The sequence below is a fragment of the Mirounga leonina genome, unplaced genomic scaffold (genome assembly GCF_011800145.1).
Source record: "Mirounga leonina isolate KUSES-001 unplaced genomic scaffold, KU_Mleo_1.0 Mir_201, whole genome shotgun sequence".
NCBI lineage: Eukaryota > Metazoa > Chordata > Mammalia > Carnivora > Phocidae > Mirounga > Mirounga leonina.
This window is the reverse complement of record NW_023270504.1, coordinates 7,530,933-7,550,261: the sequence shown is the minus strand read 5'-3', so window position 1 is coordinate 7,550,261 and position 19,329 is coordinate 7,530,933. Positions and strand designations below refer to the sequence as shown.

At 40.0% G+C, this 19,329-nt stretch overlaps 1 protein-coding gene and 1 pseudogene across 2 annotated transcripts; both read left to right on the top strand.

Annotated features, from left to right (window-relative positions):
* Positions 1-9,079: 9,079 nt before the first annotated feature.
* Positions 9,080-15,243, top strand: MED21 (mediator complex subunit 21). Of its 2 annotated transcripts, none has more exons than XM_035028022.1 (4): positions 9,080-9,154; positions 13,210-13,324; positions 13,877-13,977; positions 14,774-15,243. In XM_035028022.1, exons 1-4 carry the CDS (start codon positions 9,113-9,115, stop codon positions 14,948-14,950), a joined length of 435 nt encoding a protein of 144 aa, XP_034883913.1. In that variant the 5' UTR covers positions 9,080-9,112; the 3' UTR covers positions 14,951-15,243. The 2 variants fall into 2 exon arrangements, with proteins under 2 accessions (XP_034883913.1, XP_034883912.1); XM_035028021.1 differs by having other exon boundaries at positions 9,110-9,199.
* A 1,666-nt stretch (positions 15,244-16,909) lies between these two features.
* LOC118025462 lies at positions 16,910-19,069 on the top strand (annotated as a pseudogene).
* Positions 19,070-19,329: the final 260 nt, after the last annotated feature.

The window sequence follows — 19,329 nt, the reverse complement described above, 5'->3', positions numbered from 1 at the left end:
CCCGCAACCCCACACCGCGCCTCTCCCCGCCCCCTTTACGTCACCGCCGCGGGTCTCCCTCCGCCACGAGCGAAGGCGGAGGGGGGGGTTCCGGCCGGCGTGCGCCTCCTCCGCGCGCCCGGCGGCTTTGCTGGGCGCTGCGCTCTCCCGCGTGCCCGCGACGCTGCGCGCGGGGGTGGGGATAGGGGAGACCTCGGAAAGCTCTGAGGCGTAACCTGTACTTCCCACTTCGGTATCTTTCCCTCTTACGAAAACCACCGTTAGAGTAAGAAGTAACTTTCTGTTGCGGCCTAACGTCTCCAGGCTCTTGTTCCTGGGCTTAACTGCCCTTTGCAAGAAGGACGAATGCGAATCCGGTACTCAAAACCCACGAACAGTGGGTTGTTTCCCTTAGCTGCTCGGGCGGATGTTAGCACGAAAGTGCGGCGCGAGTTCTAGTTCTGTAGTAGTGAGCTCCACATACTAAAATAGTTTCATTTTCTCAAAGCGAGATATCCTAGAAGACTCCAGACCTTAACCCAAGTTCCTCTCTCAAATTTTATACCTGAGGGCTGTGTAAAGGACAGCAGTCCATGTGACAGATGGCTCGTGAGGTAATTGTGGAATTAGATATTATAGACTCAATTATTTGGGGGGAAGGTTGCTCTGTTTTCTTTTGCCTGCTCTTTAAACTTTCATTTAGATATTTTAATGAGCAACTATCTTGAAAAATACATTTTGGGTTATTCCACTACTAAACTACAAACTTGTAGCAATCGCCCTAGTCTAAACAGGCACAACTCTTTTCCTGTTTTCCCTCTGCCTGGTCCAAAGGTTCACACCTCTGGTAGCACTGTCTATCCCTAATGGTGCTTGTTCACAGTCCCACATGTCCTCATTCCTGTAACTCTCAGTAGATGAAATCCCAGGATGATGATAAGAGTGGTTATAATAAGGGTAGCATTTGAATCAATGGATAGAGTTAATAAACTGTTTGATAACTGATTAACTGCACCCTACTGGGGAGGAGGGTTAGAACTCTATCTCACCCTAAGCAAATGAAATCCCAAAGTATTCATTAAAACCATAAGAGAGGGCGCCTGGGTGGTTCAGTTGGTTAAGCAACTGCCTTCGGCTCAGGTCATGATCCTGGAGTCCCAGGATCGAGTCCCACATCGGGCTCCCTGCTCAGCGGGGAGTCTGCTTCTCCCTCTGACCCTCCCCCCTCTCATGTGCTCTCTCTCAAATAAATAAATAAAATCTTTAAAAAAAAAAAAAAAACCATAAGAGGGAAGAAATACATGCTTCTTATTTTTTTAAGACTTTGTTTGAGAGACAGAGTAAGCAGGGGGAGGGGCAGAGGGAGAGGGAGAAGTAGACTCCCAAATGAGCTGGGAGCCAGAGGCGGGGCTGATCCCAGGATGGCAAGATAGGACATGAGCAGAAGTCAGATGCGTAATAACCAACTGAGCCACCCAGGTGACCTGAAATAAATGCTTAAAAAACAAACAAACAAAAGAAACAAAACTTGATCTCAAAATGGAAGGAACCTCCTTTTAAAACAGTTCATTTAAGCAAAAATCTATTTGAATCTGGAAGCGACAAGCAGGAAATGGTTAGAAGCATTCAGGGGAGGAACTTCTAAGCAAAAAAAAAAAAGAGGAAACCATAAAGGACAAGATCGATAGATTTGGCTTCTTAAAAATTTAAATTGTATGAAAGTCAAAAAACACCAACAGCAATATGAAAAGTCGAGGGGCACCTGGGTGGCCCAGTCCCATGAGTGAATGACTATTGGTTTCAGCTCCAGTCGTGATCTCAGGGTGGTGAGATCCACCCTGCCAAGGGCTCGGCACCCAGTGCAGAGTCTGCTTAAGATTCTCTCTCCCTCTCCCTCTGCCCCTCCTGCTCATGCTCTTTCTCTCTAAAATACATAAATAAAGCTTTAAAAAATAAAAGCCAAGTTAATGACCAAAAAAAAGAAATACAAATGGCCAATAAATGAAAAACATTCAAACTCACTAGTAACAAAAACAACAAAAATCAAATTAAGACACTGAGGAGGTGCCTGGGTGGCTCAGTCGGTCAAGCTTCCGGCTTTTGATTTCAGCTCAGGTCATGATATTGGGGTCGTGAGATCAAGCCCTGCCTCAGGTTCGGTACTCAGGTACTGCTTGAGATTCTCTCTCCCTCTACCCTGCCCCTCCCCTGACTTGTGCATGTGCACCCTCTCTCTCAAAATAAAGAAATTTAAAACAAAAAAAAATTTTTAAGATTTTATTTATTTATTTGACAGAGAGCGAGAGCACAAGCAGGGGGAGCGGCAGGCAGAGGGAGAGGGAGAAGCAGGCTCCCCGCTGAGCAGAGAGCCCAACACAGGCTTCATCCCAGGACCCCAGGATCATGACCTGAGCTGAAGGCAGACGCTTAACCGACTAAGCCACCCAGGCACCCCCAAAACAAAAATCTTTAAATAAAAAAAGACCTCAGACATAAATATTTTAGAAGAATATCCAGTGTGGGTACAAGAGCTGAGAAGTAGACATTCTAAGATAGGACCAGTGGGAGTGAAGTTGACACAACTTTTTATAGCATAATCTGCATCAAAAATCTTAAAAATATTCATACCTTTGGTATGCTAATTCCACTTTGAGATTTAAGAATGTATATATGTACAAGCATTAGATATCTGTATAAAATTAGTGCAAAAACTATCAAGGTATTAAAGATTTTATTTATTTATTATTTATTTGACGGAGAGAGCACAAGTGGTGTGAGGAGCAAAGGGAAAGGGACAGACTCCACACTGAGCACAGAGCACCCCCGTGGGGCCCGATTCCACAATCCTGAGATCACGACCTGAGCCAAAATCAAGAGTAGGACACTTAACTGACTGAGCCACACAGGTACCCCTTCCTTCATCAAGGTGTTAGAGCAACAAAACGCAATCTAAATGCCCAACAATAAGGAATTGATTAAATAACCCGTGATGCATCTATATAATAGAATACTGTGTAGCACTTCAAAAATTATGTTTTAGAAAGCAACTGATTGTGAAGTGTTTATAAAAAGGCAAGTTACAAAGCAAATATATATGTAGTATGAGCTTTATCTTGTCATTTTATTCATGTTTATACACATAGAGAAGTTGAAAAAATATCAATATGTTTAAAATAGTTATCTCTGGGTGATTGGATTAACAATGATTATTTTTTAATTTTTAAAATCTTTAATAATTAATTTCAATGGGGAGCTTGAACTCATGACCCTGAGATCAAGACCTGAGCTGAGATCAAGAGTTAGATCCTTAACCGACTGAGCCACCCAGGTGCCCCAAGAATGATTTTTGTTCCACATTTCTGTACTTTGTAAAAATTCAACATTGAATATGTATTACTTTTGAATAAAACATTAATTTTTAAAAGATATGTATAGTTTTAAAGATTTTCTTATAAAAGCATTCAGGATAACAGTCCACCCTCCTGAGTATGACACAATGGTTTTCATGATGTAGCCCCTGTCCACCTCTCCAGGTTCCTGCTGCAACTAAACTCAATTCCCCTATGCTGACCACACTATTTAATTTCAGTTTCCTGAACTCACCCTACTGTCTCTCCTCCATACCTTTGTATTGCAGTTCCCTTTGCTGCAGAGGACAGCTGATGACATGTGTCAGCAGTCAGAAGAGGGCTTTAGTACTTTGGCTCTGAAATACTGTGACAGCTTGGGAAGAATATTGGCTGAGGTTCCTTGCTCATGTCAGAGTTCCACTGGCAACCTGTGAAGCAAATGCGCTCAGCAGCTTTGCAGATGAGTTTGTCATTCCTATGAATTGAAAGGAAATGCAGGGGCACCTGGGTGGCTCAGTCTGTTCAGCGTCTGCCTTCAGCTCAGGTCATGATCCCAGAGTCCTGGGATCCAGTCCCCACATTGGGCTACCTGCTCATCAGAGAGTCTGCTTCTCCCTCTGCCTCTGCCACCCCCCCAGCTTGTGCTCACTCACGCTCTTTCTCAAATAAATAAATTCTTAAACAAAAAAAGAAAGAAAGAAAGAAAGAAAGAAAGGAAATGCAAAAACTGAGAAGATCCCAAATCGAAGATATAGATAACTAGAGCCTTAAAGTCTGCCTAAAATTTAGAAAAGGAAGGAAGAAAGACAAGCAACCTATCCTAGATATTTTATAAAACCCAAGACCTTGGATAGAGATGAGGACAGGACTCTAGGGGAAAGGCAAGAAAGGCACTCTGTGAAATTTGCCCATTTATCCTATCCCACTCTAATCTCACCTTTGCTCTGTATTTTTTTTAACTCTTTTGTTCCTGTGGGTTACATTATTTTGACTGTGTTTACTAAATTAAATCCAAAAAATGTTTACTTAGTAATTATTATATGAAAATCATTATGATAGAAAATGTATTCATTTGGTCCACAAATATGCATTCATTGGCTTCTATGTGCCAGACTAAATGCTAGGTGCTAGGTATTGGAAATACGGAGAAAATTAAAATGTTTTTTGCCCACAAGCAGCTCATGGTAGTGAGGGAATTAGTCATGTATGAATAATTACATCTCAATATGCTAAGTGCAGTAACAAAAGTATAAGGAACAATTGTGAAGATTGGGAGCAATTTTTTTTAAAGCTTTTTTTTTTAAAAGATTTTATTTATTTATTGGACAGAGAGAGACACAGCAAGAGAGGGAACACAAGCAGGGGGAGTGGGAGAGGGCGAAGTAGGCTTCCCGCTGAACAGGGAGCCAGATGTGGGGTGCAATGCCAGGACCCTGGGACCATGACCTGAGCCAAAGGCAGATGCTTGATGACTGAGCCACCCAGGTGCCCCTCATTGTGCTCTGAAGAATATTAAAAAAAAAAAATTGAAAGTCTAGAGAAAATTATAAAAGACTTTAGAGACATAAAGTTTATCTTGGCTTACTAGAACAACTCAAGTACTAAGAACCCCTAACAATCCCAGGTCCCAACGTGTAAATAATATTATTGGGACTACTATCTGAAAAATACTTCTTTATGCTTGGTAACACAACATCTACAAATATAATACACAGGATCTGTTTCCAAACAGAATACACTAAGTCTCCTACATATGATTAGATGATAGGTGATGTAGACATTAAAAAAACTATACTGTGTATGATTCAATAAGTTGTTCCCCCCTTGTGCCCCCCCAAAAAAGGGGGAGAAGAAAACAAACTAAGCTCTTAGATTCCTCTGGGCAAAAGAATCCACAAGACTGACAGATTAATTGGAAGAGAGCCCTGAATCTAGATGGAGTCTTCCTAGGAAATCATAAATCTTTCTCTTTAAAATATGATAAAGTTATGCTGTGTTCTGGAGATATTAACTTCACAACATGGCACCAGAGTCACTGCCTATTAAATCCTATGACTTAATTGAGTAGCTAAGATAGCCTTCTTCCCTCAGAGCAATCAGAGGCCCTTGGTTAAAGCATTTTCCGAACTTACACTAGGTCTTTTTTTTTTTTTTGAGATTTTATTTATTTTTTGACAAAGAGAGACCGCGAGAGAGGGAACACAGCAGGGGGAGAGGGAGAAGCAGGCTTCCCGCTGAGCAGGGAGCCCAATGCAGGGGCTCCATCCCAGGACCCCGGGACCATGACCTGAGCGGAAGGCAGACGCTTAATGACTGAGCCACCCAAGGTGCCCCAGATTGGGAGCAATTAACTTACAGTAGGGTTTCAGGAAGGGTTTTATTAAAAAAATGAAATGTTTAAAATAAGGTGAGTGGATGGTCAACAAGGGAACAAAGGGAGTCTAGTATAGCAAATGCTTATTTATAGTATTTCAGCCCAGTGCTTGGAATGTTTTAGATGTTTAATAAATTGTGCCTGAGTAGGCAATAAAGGTAGTTAAGAGTCTAGAATACTAAGTTGAAGAATTGTTAATGATTTTTTTTTTTAAAATAAGGAGTCACTACAGATTTTTAAAAAATCAAAGTACTTACCACAAGATTAGCTATGAGTTGATAATTGAAGGTGGGTGATGAATACATGAGTTACCACCTTATGATTCTATTTTTGTATATGTTTGAAACTTTTGATAATATGAAGTGTAGAGGTGCCTGGCTGGCTCAGTTGGACTGAGTGACTCTTGATCTTGGGGTTGTGAGTTCCAGCCCCACACTGGGTGTAGAAATTACCTCAAAAATCAGTAAATAAACTTTAAAAAATAATATGAAGTTTAAAAGAACATACTTACCAAAATTATGTGTTTAAGAGATATGTAATACTGGGTTTCTGCTCTTCAAACCATATAATCCAGTTGGGGATGCAAGAACAGCAAGTGAAAAAGCATATGAAAAGTGTCAAAATCATAAAAGGGAAAAGGAGTGGTCCATGTGGACTCCAGGAATTCATAGAATTTACATGAAAAAAGGTAAAACTGTAAAAGAGTAAAGAAATAGCAGCAAAGCAATTAGTTGCATAAAGGTAAAGAATGAGGAAAGAGCTAGACAAGTGGTTCCCAAATGGGAGCAATTTTGCCCTGCAGGAGACATTTGGGAATATCTGGAGATATTTTGTATTGTCACCACTGGAAGGGGAGTTTGCCATTGTCACTTCATGGGTAGAGGACAGTGATGACGCTAAACATTCTATAAGGCACAGGATAGCACTCCAGAAAAAAAAAAGAAGAAGAATCCAGCTTAAAATGTCAATAGTGCTGCTGCTGAGAAATCCTGAGCTAGACACAAGAAGACTGTTTTTGGCAGGTGGGTTTTTCCCTGAAGTCCACAGCTTCAGAAGATTCATAAACCCCTTAAAAATGTATGAAAAATTTTGAGCCTGGTCTGGGGAAAGGGTCCATAGCTTTCATCTCATTCTTAAAGGTGTCCATGGCCAGAAGGGTCTTAAGAAGCTCAGGAAAACCAAGGGTTCAGGGATCATGGATGAAAAATCTGATTTCACTCAGAATATTATTGAGAGAGATGGCTGGATCTGTTCTCTGGAGACAGATTATTGTGACCCTTAAAAACCAGGCAGAAATGGCTGTACACCAGCCTGAGGTCTCAGTGGAGCTACTGAAAACCTGTAAGAAGATAATGACAGGACAAAAGCTGTGTCATAACATGATTTGTCAAGTGGCTCCTCTCCCCCAGGTGCCCAAGTTATCTTCAGTCAGGCAGCAAAACAGTATTCTCTCTCATTCATCCCTCTGTATCTAACCGGGCACCAACCCATGCTAACATTTCCTTCAAAACGAGCCTTTCTTCTTCTCTTATCAGAGTCAACACCCTAGTCTAGGCCCAACCCATTTCATTCTTGGAACAGCAAAGCCCTTCTCCCAATGAGCCCCTGGGTTATTCACCTTTGCAAACCCAGCACCTAACACATTCTTGGTAGGTGGCAAGCATTCAATAAGGTATACTCTCAACTGAGGATGGGAAGAGACAGTCACAAGATTACCCCATATTACGATTAAAACAAATTAGAGTTACCGCTTATTAATCCCATTATGGGGGGGTGCCTCACCTGGAGAGGTTTCTAATTAGGTCTCAGCAGATATGCAGATTGGGGATTAAGGGGAAGGAGTGGTGAAGCAGAAGTAGAGCTTCCCAGCTAGCGTTGGGGTAAATCTGACAAGCTGAGTTTTCAGTGGATAATTCCCCCACCTTCCCCCAACCCCAGTAGGGTAATCAGGAATAATCACCCAGAGAAGAAGGGTATATGAGATGAGTTTGTCCAAAGTCCACAAACTAGTCATTTGCTGATCCAGACTCATTTCTTGCCACACTGTCCCAGGCTTTAACTTTCCTTAGATACCAAGTTTCTTTTCTTTTCTTTCTTTTTTTTTTAAAGTAATTTCTATGCCCAACCTGGGGCTCAAACTCAGGACCAGGAGATCAGGCGTCACATGCTCCACTCACTGAACCAGCCAGATACCAAGTTTCTATTATCTTCCTTCACACCTAAACCCTCAACAGGTCCCAAGGCTAAGTCTAAATTGCACATCCTATCTGTTTAAAAACTGTCCCTTCCCTACCTACACATAAGGCTCATTTTCCAGGAACCTTCTTTCTCCCAACTACACACTGAACTACTTTCCACGAACACTCTTCTGCTCTTCACACTGAGTTCCTCGCTGTCAAAGGAACGAGATTCTTATTAGTTACCTACACTCACACCTTACCTCTGAACTCCAAATGGCTCTTCTTCTGCCACTCACCTTTGCCCACAGAAACCTTCCTTTTCTAACCATTCTCTTCTTACAGTCAATACAGCTCGATTTAGTACTTAATTTTTCGAATGCTCTCCATCCCATGTGTGTCAGCTTCCCCAACACACCCACACTCAGAATTAAAGCACGCACCCAGTCTCCACTTGGGACGACCCCCCCCCCCACCGCCAAAAGCAACAGAGGAGGCACCCTAACGCAGCCAAGACAGCCTGGTGAATCTTAATTTGGATTTGTTGAAGTTAAAATCGGTATCGCGACCCCCAACTATTCTTGAGTTGCCTGCTGTGTATGTTTTGTGGTCCACCTGGAAATCCAACGTAACACAAGCATTCAAGGCAATGTTTAAACATGAATACAAGGGAGGGTAGGGAAATTTACTTTCAAAATTACTTTTAAGGGGAGCCTGGGTGGCTCAGTCAGTTAAGCGTCTGCCTTCGGCTCAGGTCATGATCCCAGGGTCCTGGGATCGAGCCCCGCATCGGGCTCCCTGCTCGGTGGGAAGCCTGCTTCTCCCTCTCCCACTCCCTCTGCTTGTGTTCCCTCTCTCGCTGTATCTCTCTCTGTCAAATAAATAAATAAAATCTTTAAAAAAAATAAAAAAAATAAAATTACTTTTAAAACCGCAGAATCTAAAATATTTAACACCCAAAAACCTCGAGAACAGCACGTTGGATCCAAAAAACGAACGGAGTCCGAACAACCGCTAAGTTACTCAAAATACGCGCAGCAGAGCTCCTTGGCTGCTGGAGCTAACCTACATAAAGCCTCGGAGAAGTCCCACCCTCCCTCTTCTCACCAGGCGTGGTTCCACTGACTCCACCCCTCCCAAGAACGCTGCCCTATGGTTGGCCACGACGCGCCCTGAAGCTGCCCAATCGCGTACGAGCAGCTGCTTTAGCCTCCTTAGCTTGCAGGAGGAACATGGCGGACCGGCTCACACAGCTGCAGGACGCGGTGAACTCGGTGAGCAATTTCGCTCTATTGGTCTCTGTCTTCCGCTTTCCTGAGGTAAAACAGGAGAGGAAAAGGGGCCCGAGAAAAACACCCGCAAGTGGGGAAGCGGACTAAGGCAGGGCTTGGGCAAAAAGCGCTGGTGGCGGCGGGAGGCGGCGCGGCGTCCCGGGAGGTTTGAGGCCGGCTGCCGGCTTTGCGGAGAGCGGAGGGAGGGAGCAGCCTCTTTCGCCTGAAAAGTAGAGGGTCTCTATCAGGACACTTAGGCGTCACGGTCCTGCCCTGTTCTCTCGGAACATTTTTATCTTATTGTCAGTAGTGCTTGTGGGATCGTTTCTCTTTCGGGGATAAGGGGAGAAGCAGCAGAAGCTTCTTTTTCCCTTATCAGCGTTAAGACGTGGAAGAGAAACTGGGCTCTTGATGATTGGAGCTTTTTCGTTAAATGTCAGTCGAGGGTATTCCTTCCCCTGGACTTTCAGGTTGAGGCTAGAGTGATGGTGAGGTGAAGTTTTGTTTCATCTTAACTGGTTCCTGCAGACAAAGGGTTTCGTTCCGTCTCTTGGCGCTTTCTAGAATAAATCAGTTTGGGGAAAACTGACGTCTTTATGAGAGTGAATCTTCTGATCCTTGTGTATGTTCCCATTTATTTAAGTAGTCTTTAATGTGTCTCATAAAGTCTATTCCCGTTAAGGGCCCCCTTACTTTGATCCTTATTATTTTTCCTTTTATGCCTAACTGGAAAGTATACACAAACCAAAGGATTCGTATAATCATTACCATTAACAGTTAAAGAGTTTCCCATTAGTAGTTACATTTCTGATTGTCATTCTACTTATAATTCGATGTCCCAGGCAAAATGTATAGAGAGAATATGTTGACTGGAAAATCTTAAGTATCTGGTCCCTTGCCAGTTTTTTCACACTGGAGGCTAAGAAGTTAGGATTCTTATTGTTGCATCAATCTTTGTTCACTTCAAGGGTATGAATCTACTTGTGAAAAACTGATCTACTCTGTAATTAAGACCGTTTAGGACTGAGAGGGCTAGCCCCTAAATGTTCATGAATTCACTAAGATAAATTCTACTTTATGGTGACTTGCCTGGGCTGCCAGCCAACTTCCCTCTGGGAGATATTCCTTTGAGGCTTTTCAAAATCAAATTGTAATGATGCTGCTGGGTAGAAATGTTATTTTAGGAGAAATGTTGCATATTCATACATGTCTTGTAACCAGAAAGATAGTAGGAGAAAGTGAACATGGCCTTAACTCCAGGGTAAGCATGCTGATAATTGGATTTTGGAGAGAAACCTCAGGTTAACTAGTATGAATGCCTACTGTGTATGTAAGTACTACCATGTTTACAGAGAAATACTCCTTAAGGAGTTCACAGCCTCATTAGAAAGAAGTCATATACTCAAAAGACATTTAAATAATGTAAAAGTAGTATTTGGTTAGGTAGTTATAATGAATCAAGTGTCTTCAACTGTAAGTGCTGAGATAAATTGGAATGTAGAGTGATATGAATTAAAATAGAGGAAATCTTAGCATTGATCTGAATTATACTTATTTGTAAAAGTATTAAAATAACATTTGTGGGGCTCCTGGGTGGCTCAGTCGGTTAAGCGGTTGCCTTCGGCTCGGGTCATAATCCCAGGGTCCTGGGATCGAGCCCCGCATCGGGCTCCCTGCTCAGCGGGGAGTCTGCTTCTCCCTCTCCCTCTGCCTGCCTCTCTGCATACTTGTTCTCTCTCTCTAGCTCTCTGTCAAAGAAATAAAAATAAAATCTTAAAAAATAAATAAATAAAATAAAATAACATTTGTTTTGCCCTCTTGAGAACTCCATGAGGGCAGAAACTATGTCTTATACACTGTATCGCTATGTTTATATACAATGCTTGTCAGTTTTATTTTTGATAAATATTTGTTGAATAAATGGATTTTGAGAGCTTTTGAAGAACACAACTGATGGCCACTGTGTTGAATATTTGTGCATGTGTGTTTTCTCTATTCCTCAAAACAATGGTGTAATGTGAAAATGTTCCCAATTTAAAAATGAAAAACCCTACTCAGGTTACTAGAACCAGAATTGGAATCCACATTTGTACAGCTTCTGAGCACTTACTACTGCTCCATTACAAGTAGCAAAATGTGAACAACACAGTATAGTCAGGAATGAATTTATCACTAGTTAGGTATATATGAAGGATTAGTAGAAAATGAATAAGTAGAGTTGAGTTAGATAATTGAAAGCTTTGAAATAGCTTGAAGAGTTGGAGATTAATCTTAAAGGCCAAGTTGGGGTGAACTCAAAATTTTTTTTAAAGGTTTATTTATTTGAGAGAGAGAGAGAGGGTGCACACGAGCAGGAGAGGGAGAGGGAGAGAATCTTGAGCAGATTCCGCACAGAGCCCAACACAGGGCTTGATCTCACAACCCTGAGATAACTACCTGAGCCGAAATCAAGAGTTGGACACTTAACCAACTGTGCCACTTGGGCACCCCTGAGCTCAAAATTTTTAAGCAGGTTAAAATAACATAGTGAACTAGAAAACAATAAGGAGGCTATTGTAATAATTACATTGTGAGATAATTGAACTAACACAGCGGCAATGATGATAGAAGGAAAAGGGAATAGAAGGATTTGAATATGAAAGGAAAGTGAGTCTGCAAGTTAGACTGGCTAATAACTAGGAGATTCTGAATACAAATTAGATAGTAAACAAAGGAAACAGTTGATTTTGAGTTCTGTCATTTAAATAATGGCAGAGAAACTTAGTGGAAATGGTCATTCACTGATTTGAGGAAGTGAGGTTCAAGAGATCAGGACTATTGAGGGAAGCTGGTTGGGAGGATAGGAGTCTTAAGTTTGCTGATTTTAAGGAATTGGTATTCTCGGTCTTCAGAACTGCTTACGGAATACTTTTAGAGCAGTGGGAATTTACAACTTGAGTCATGGAGAAAAACATTTCCAAATACTTAAGGTGGAGTCCTTTTTTTTTTTTTTGTAATTGAGGTGTAATTGAGATAGAACATTAGTTTCAGGTGTACCACATAATGATTCAGTATTTGTGTATATTGTGAAATGATCACAATAAGTCTAGTTAATATGTCACCATACTGTAGTTACAAAGTTAAAATTTTTTCTTTTGATGAGACCTTCTAAGATTTACTCTTAGCAACTTTCAAAAATACAACACAGTATTAACTGTAGTCACCATACTGTACATTATATCCCCATGACTTACTTATTTTATAACTGAAAGGTTGTACTTTTTGACCCCCTTCACCCTTTTTGCCCACCTTAACCCCACCTCACCTCTGATAACCACTAGTCTGTCCTCTGTGTGAGCTCAGTTTTTGTTTTGTTTAGATTCCACATGTGAGTAACATCATGTAGTATTTGTCTTTCTCTGACTTATTTCATTTAGCATAATGCCCACAAATGGCAAGATGTGTCGCATTCATTCATGTCACAAATGGCAAGATTTCCCTCCCCCTTTTTTTAATGGCTGAATAATGTTCCTGTGTGTGTGTATACCACAGTTTCTTTATTCGTTCATCCATCAATGGCCTTAAGACTTCTTAAGGTGGAGTCTTTTCCACACTGTTTCTTTATAGTTGTAACTACTTTAGTCTCAAAAAAAAAAAAAAAGGACTGTGTACTTTGTATATGAGTTACACATTTTAAAATTTATCCTGGGGCCATACTTTTATTTGCCAGTCATATTTGCTCTTTCTCCCCCCCCCCCCCAAAAAAATCCTTACTTATGCTTGTAACAAATACTGGCATATATTTCTCTTATTCTGTTACCTTGGGAAGAAAACAAAGATTATCTTGTATTTCCTTTTAACTGTTTCAAGTATGTTGAGACCAAACCTCGTTTCTTTGCATGATTAAAACATTTAATCATTGTTAATAATAACTGGCTAACTTTATCCAAAATTATTCCTGTTCTATTCCTTTGCTCAGAGATCATTATTATAGAAACTTATTTTTGTTGCTATTACTGATAAAATCCTGAAAACTGATAAATCCTTTCTAACTCTGACACGTTTTCTTTGGCCTCAAGCTTGCAGATCAGTTCTGTAATGCCATTGGAGTGTTGCAGCAGTGTGGTCCTCCTGCTTCTTTTAGTAATATTCAGACAGCAATTAACAAAGATCAGCCCGCTAATCCTACAGAAGGTAAATAGATTTTCTTGGCTTCTCTTAGTTTGACCATCATATATATTACTTGTAATCCTTTAAAATTAAATTTATTGAGAAATGTAGCTTACTTATGGCTTTCTTACAGTCTTATTGTTTGAGTATTACTGCGAGTTTTGTTATAAAAGAAATGAATTTGTTACAGTCAATTTACATAACATCTCATAATTCCTTTCCTGTTAAATAACAGATTGTTACTCCTTTAGAGATGAATTTGTATGAATGTAGCTGAATTTCACTTGAGGGACCTTAATAAGGAAGGCATCCCATTTACAGATTTCTTTATTCAATTGACTGGCGTATTGTCCTAAAAAATGAAATAATTATGTTTACTTCCCAATTTGAGTTAATAGTAAGGCTAATTCTCAAGCATGTAATAGGATTGGTGTGTTAAAATTACCTTTTAATCATTCAAAGCCTAGTACAGAAAAAGCTTATGAACTTTGCCGGTTTCATTAGCTTCAAATTTAATTTCTTTTTCTGAAAACTTGACATTGCCTAATACTCTGAATGAGTGATATCTTTCTTTAGAATATGCCCAGCTTTTTGCAGCACTGATTGCACGAACAGCAAAAGACATTGATGTTTTGATAGATTCATTACCCAGTGAAGAATCTACAGCTGCCTTACAGGTAAAATCTTTTTTCCTTTGAGAAATTTGCTAGTAGAGAATTTTGATTAAAGGAGATAGTTTTTTTTTTGTTTTTTGTTTTAATTAATCTCTACCCCCAGCATGGGGCTTAAACTCATGATCCCAAGATTAAGAGTCATACGCTCCTCTGACTGAGCCAGCTAGGTGCCCCAAAGGAGATTTAATACCTTTTGTTATGGTATTCAAAGTTTCATTATGATTAAGTTTTATTTATTTATTTATTTTTTTGAAGATTTTATTTTTAAGTAATCTCTACACCCAACATGGGGCTCGAACTCACAACCCCCAGATCAAGAGTCACATGCTCCACTGACTGAGCCAGCCAGGTGCCCCAAGATTAAATTTTAAAATTGAAGTTTTGTTAATTGTAAGTACTGTAGTCTGTTAAAGACCATGCTGTGTATATATGGTTGTCCAGTTTTGAGCTATAAGGAAACTTCTATTTTTCTGTTTGGCTCTTTTCCTAGCAAAGAATGAGAGGAGGGTGGTATTCTGGGTGTGGAGTAGAATAGTAGTTTCCAAAAGCAGTGTGGAGGAGAGTCACATGTAGACATCCAGAGATCTCTAATTGAAAATTCATTCTTTTAAATAATTCATACAGGGAAAACTCTTAAAAGTTATCTGATTTTAGAATTTCTGACACTGAGAAATCTATCATAATGGTTTGAGAGTCATCCAGATTTAGAAATACATACTTCTGTAGTTTTTTTTCCTTCTCTTACTAATCTCCAAGTTTTTCATTTCTCAAAAGATTTTTTAATTTGTGTCTTACAAAGGCTGCTAGCTTGTATAAGCTGGAAGAAGAAAACCACGAAGCTGCTACATGTCTGGAGGATGTTGTTTATCGAGGGGACATGCTTCTGGAAAAGATACAAAGTGCACTTGCTGATATTGCGCAGTCACAACTGAAGACAAGGAGTGGTACCCATAGCCAGTCTCTTCCAGACTCATAGTACCGGTATATACCATGTGGCTGAGAAAACTATTTCAGTGCCATTAAGAATTCTGCATCAAATTTAGTTGTAAGCCTTACCAACAGTTACAGAAACATTAAGCACTATGACACATGTTACCTTTTTAGCTATTTTTTAATAGTCTTCTATTTTCACTCTTGATAAGTAAGCCTCTAAAATTGCGATTGAACCAGCTTTAAACCATCATTATACCATCATTTTTTATTATCGAAATGAAATTATTGAGGCAGATGTTGCATTAATGGTTATAATTAAACAGATGTACTTTAAAATTCTATTGTGACATTTCTATCTTTATTTTATCAAATTTCTACAGTCTTTTTTGCAAATCAAAACATCCCTCAAGCCAGAGGAGAGATGGTAAGTGTAGAGATATGGGACATTTCAATTTAGGCTGGTGTCCTTCTCCCTCTTCAGAGGTGACATTATATACGTTTGGAGCTTGAGCAAGGAAAGTTTCTGAAACCATGTTGCTTTTGAGAAACAGAGGATTATGGGGTACCTGGGTAGCTCAGTCAGTTAGTTGTCTGACTTCAGGTCGTGATCCCATGGATCATGTTGATCCCTGCTCAGCTGGGAGCCTGCTTCTCTCTCTCCCTCTGCCTGTCACTTCCCCTGGTTGTGTGCTCTCTCTCTCTCTTTTTCTTTCTCTCTCTCTGTGTCAAATAAATAAAATCTTTAAAAAAAGAAAAAACAGAGGGCTAGTGTGGCTGGATGAGAAATAAGATCACTTTTCTGGGAACATTCCTCTTTTCCCAGAACCTCATACCCATTCTACTTCATCTCCACATGTGTTTCTACTAAGAAATCATCTTCTCTATCTGTAGATTTCCTGTGCTATTGTGAGAGGATTTTTCTGCATCCTGAACTATCCTTTCCCATATCTTTTGACCTGCTTTTTTCATTCTTCTTAATTTGCATAGTGAAGTATGTTCTGAGAGTCATCGATTCCTTCTCATCCTTTTTATTTATCTGAAGTTTCTGTCTTCTGATCTTGTTAACCTTTGAATCTTTATTCCTGCATTCTAGTCTGACCAGAACATAATTCAACATCAGTTACTTTAATTCATTTTCTACATTCCACCTTATTTTGTTACTGCTAACATTTGTGTCAGTATTATCAAGTATGATTGTGTACTCAACTCTTCTTCTCTTTGAATCCTCTGATTATTTCCACAAGAATGCTGGAGTTGAAATATATTCTACATTGTAACTAGTTCTGTCTCCTGAGGCTACGTTTCTCTGAATATCCTGAGCTACATTTCCTGTGATCTGTTACTACTATCAGGAGTTTAAGAAAGTGCAAGAACAGTAGTCTGAGATTCTACCTGTTATTCCCATCATAATCAAGCTCTTCCACAGTTCTCGAAAAATACTGCTTAGGGGCACGTTTTAACTCCAGAATACAATTTATAGAGTCATTAATTTTTAAAGTAATATTAAATGTTATCTATACTAATAGATATTTAAGATGTTGGCTTATTCTATCTGGCATCACTTAAAATGCATTTTATTTATTTAAGATATTTTTATTTTTAATTAATCTTTCAGGCTTACGCTCACAACCCTGAAATCAAGAGTCACATGCTCTACCGACTGAGCCAGCCAGGCACCCCATGAGTAATCATGCTTTCTTTTTTAAGTTTTATTTTATTTAAGTAATCTCTACACCTAACACTAGGCTTGAACTCACAATCCCAAAATCAAGAGGCACACAGTCCCCTGACTGAGACAGTCAGGTACCCGTTTAAAATGAATTTTATTTTTATTTTTTAAAAAAGATCTTATTTATTTATTTGAGAGCAAGAGAGTGAGTGAGAGAGAGAACATAAGCCAGGAGTGGGGAGGGGGGAGAGGCAGAGGGGGAAGCAGACTCTGAGCAGGGAGCCTGCTGCGGGGCTTCATCCCAGGACCCTGGGATCATGACCTGAGCAGAAGGCAGATGTTTAACTGACTGAGCCACCCAGGCGCCCCATAAAATGAATTTTATTTTTAAATACTAGCATGAGATAGAAGATAACTCACAAAAGAAAGTAATATTCAAAGTACTGAACAATACAGTTAGCCCCAAGAGAGAAGTACAAAAAGCTTATAGCCTTAAGCTGGTAGACTGCTGTTATCCTTACCTGAGATTTTTTTATATTTGAAATTGCCTATTGTTTTCTAGTTTAAGGTGTTATAGAAAAAGGACAATACACATTCTGAAATATTCATAAAGATTATATAACATAATTCATAAAGACTGTATATAACAGCTTCTCTTAGCCATCATTTTGTGGACATGGCTGTTGGATGAGGAAGTCCTGAAAGCTGAAATGGATGTATGGGGCAGTAATGGTTTTGCTACCTGGTACATGGCTTTGGGAGGACAGAAAACAATGGATGTCTGTGTCTTTCATTTCCTGATTCCTCCCTCCCTTCCCTTCTACCCAGATCTAAGTTGTTTTAAGGAGAAAACTCATTAAAGGTGGGGCTATGGTCTCTCCCTTCCCAAAAGACCATAGACTTTCTATGCCTGTTGGAATTTTCTGGAGAATTAAGGAAAGAAGGGACACAACCCTTCATGGCTTTGCTGGATGTGGGTGCCCAAGTGACTGTCATACTTGGTCTAGTGGGGAGAAGGGACATGCAAATTCAACTTTGGGTCTAGGCAAAGTAACCAGTGAGGACATTAAATATAACTTTATTGCTAAATATAACTTTGAGGTGGAGCTGATAACACTGTGGTCATGGCTTCTACTGTGAATGTATTATTGGAATAGACATCCTTTACACTTCCTGTAATTCCTATAATTCCTCACACAAATGCCAGAGATGATACTCCCATTTAGGACATGCTAAAGGTAGAGAGGTAGTCGTGTGACATATAAAACAATCCCCAACCCATCTCCCTGTCCTTTGTCTATGAAGCACCTGGCAATTGACAACTGAACACTGGGCTCCTGGAAAACAGTTAAGTTCCTCCATCCTATTGTATTCCTGGCAATGGCTTACTGCAAAGAACCACCTTTCCCTGTATGACTTTGTTCACATGTGACGAAGCTAGACCCAGACCTCCAAATTCCCATTCTTTGTCTCATAAATGGTTAGTTGAACTGTTTGTCCCCACAGACCAATCTGGACAAAATGCCGTAAAACGACCTGATCAAACTTTAGGCTTCTCCCCTCACAAACCCCTGAACTTTAATCCACCCTCAGTCTGAACCTGCACTGGAATGTGGAATAGTATCTCCTCAGTGACACCGCCTGAAAATTAACTGACCACTAAAAAAGACTTTCACCAATCAACCGTCCCATTATATCACCTGCTCATCTCACTCCTTCACACTCAGATTTTTCTATCGTTTACATATTCCTTTCTATTAAAGTTCTTTTCCACCTGATCTTTGATACAGTTGGAGATCTTATGGTCAGAGCATTCTCATTGCCACAATATTTTCCAATAAAGTTTTTCTGTACCTAAGTCTGGATCTGTTTTTACTTGATACCACTTGTGTAGGAAAAAAACCTCATCTTTCTCATCACATACCCCCAGGGGCTAAAGCTGGGGCAAAGTGGTCTGAGGCATTCATTCATTGTGAAGTAATAAGAAATCTCTCAGAACATCTTATGTATACATTTAGGATAAAATTCATAAAGTATTTATAGTAAATACTAAAAACCCAACCTTATGAAGTGTAAATAACTCAGGGATGAAAGAAGAAATTACAATGGGGATTAGGACATAATTCAGAACTTAATGAAAATATTATGCATAGAAATGTGGGGAGTGCAGTAGGTGTGCAAAGGAGGCGAACTTGCAGCATAATAAATCATTAGTCAAGATGTCTTTAGCGTCTGAGCCTCCCAGCTTTAAAAAGGAACCACCCAAAGAGACAGACTTTCGAAACTTAGGGCTCAGAGGTCCGTACAACAACCTTATTTTGAGTTGTGAATCCAGAGCTCTTCATTAAACCTAACAAACCTGTAATGGCTTTTGGATTTGCGTAGCTTACATTGGTTATCTACATCCAACACAAGAGAATACAAAGAACCTCTCTGAAGCTATTGATAGTGAGGGACACATCTATGAGGAGGAAAACATACAAATGGGATTAATAGTGCTGGGTACTGCAGTGGAACTTTTTTGAGGGCTCTGAAATCTTCAGATGAAAGACAGTGTTCAGTGTCATGCTTCTTGTTCTAGAATGTGTTGATGAGGAAAGAAAGTAGCAGTTGCAACCAGGCCACTAGAGTAAATTTCATCCTTGCAGAGCTGCAGCCCTTACCCCACTCTCCACAACAAGAGCTTCTCAATATTTTTCTTAAGTCCTTGCATAAAAGTGCCATGAGAATGGAAGTCATTTTTGTTAATTATT

Excerpts from the sequence above, each read along its gene's own strand:
- MED21 (XM_035028021.1), top strand. The coding sequence starts at position 9,113 with ATGGCGGACCGGCTCACACAGCTGCAGGACGCGGTGAACTCGGTGAGC. Across the intron at positions 9,200-13,209 it reads CTGTCTTCCGCTTTCCTGAG|CTTGCAGATCAGTTCTGTAA; the intron begins GTAAAACAGGAG and ends TTTGGCCTCAAG. Across the intron at positions 13,325-13,876 it reads GCCCGCTAATCCTACAGAAG|AATATGCCCAGCTTTTTGCA; the intron begins GTAAATAGATTT and ends ATCTTTCTTTAG.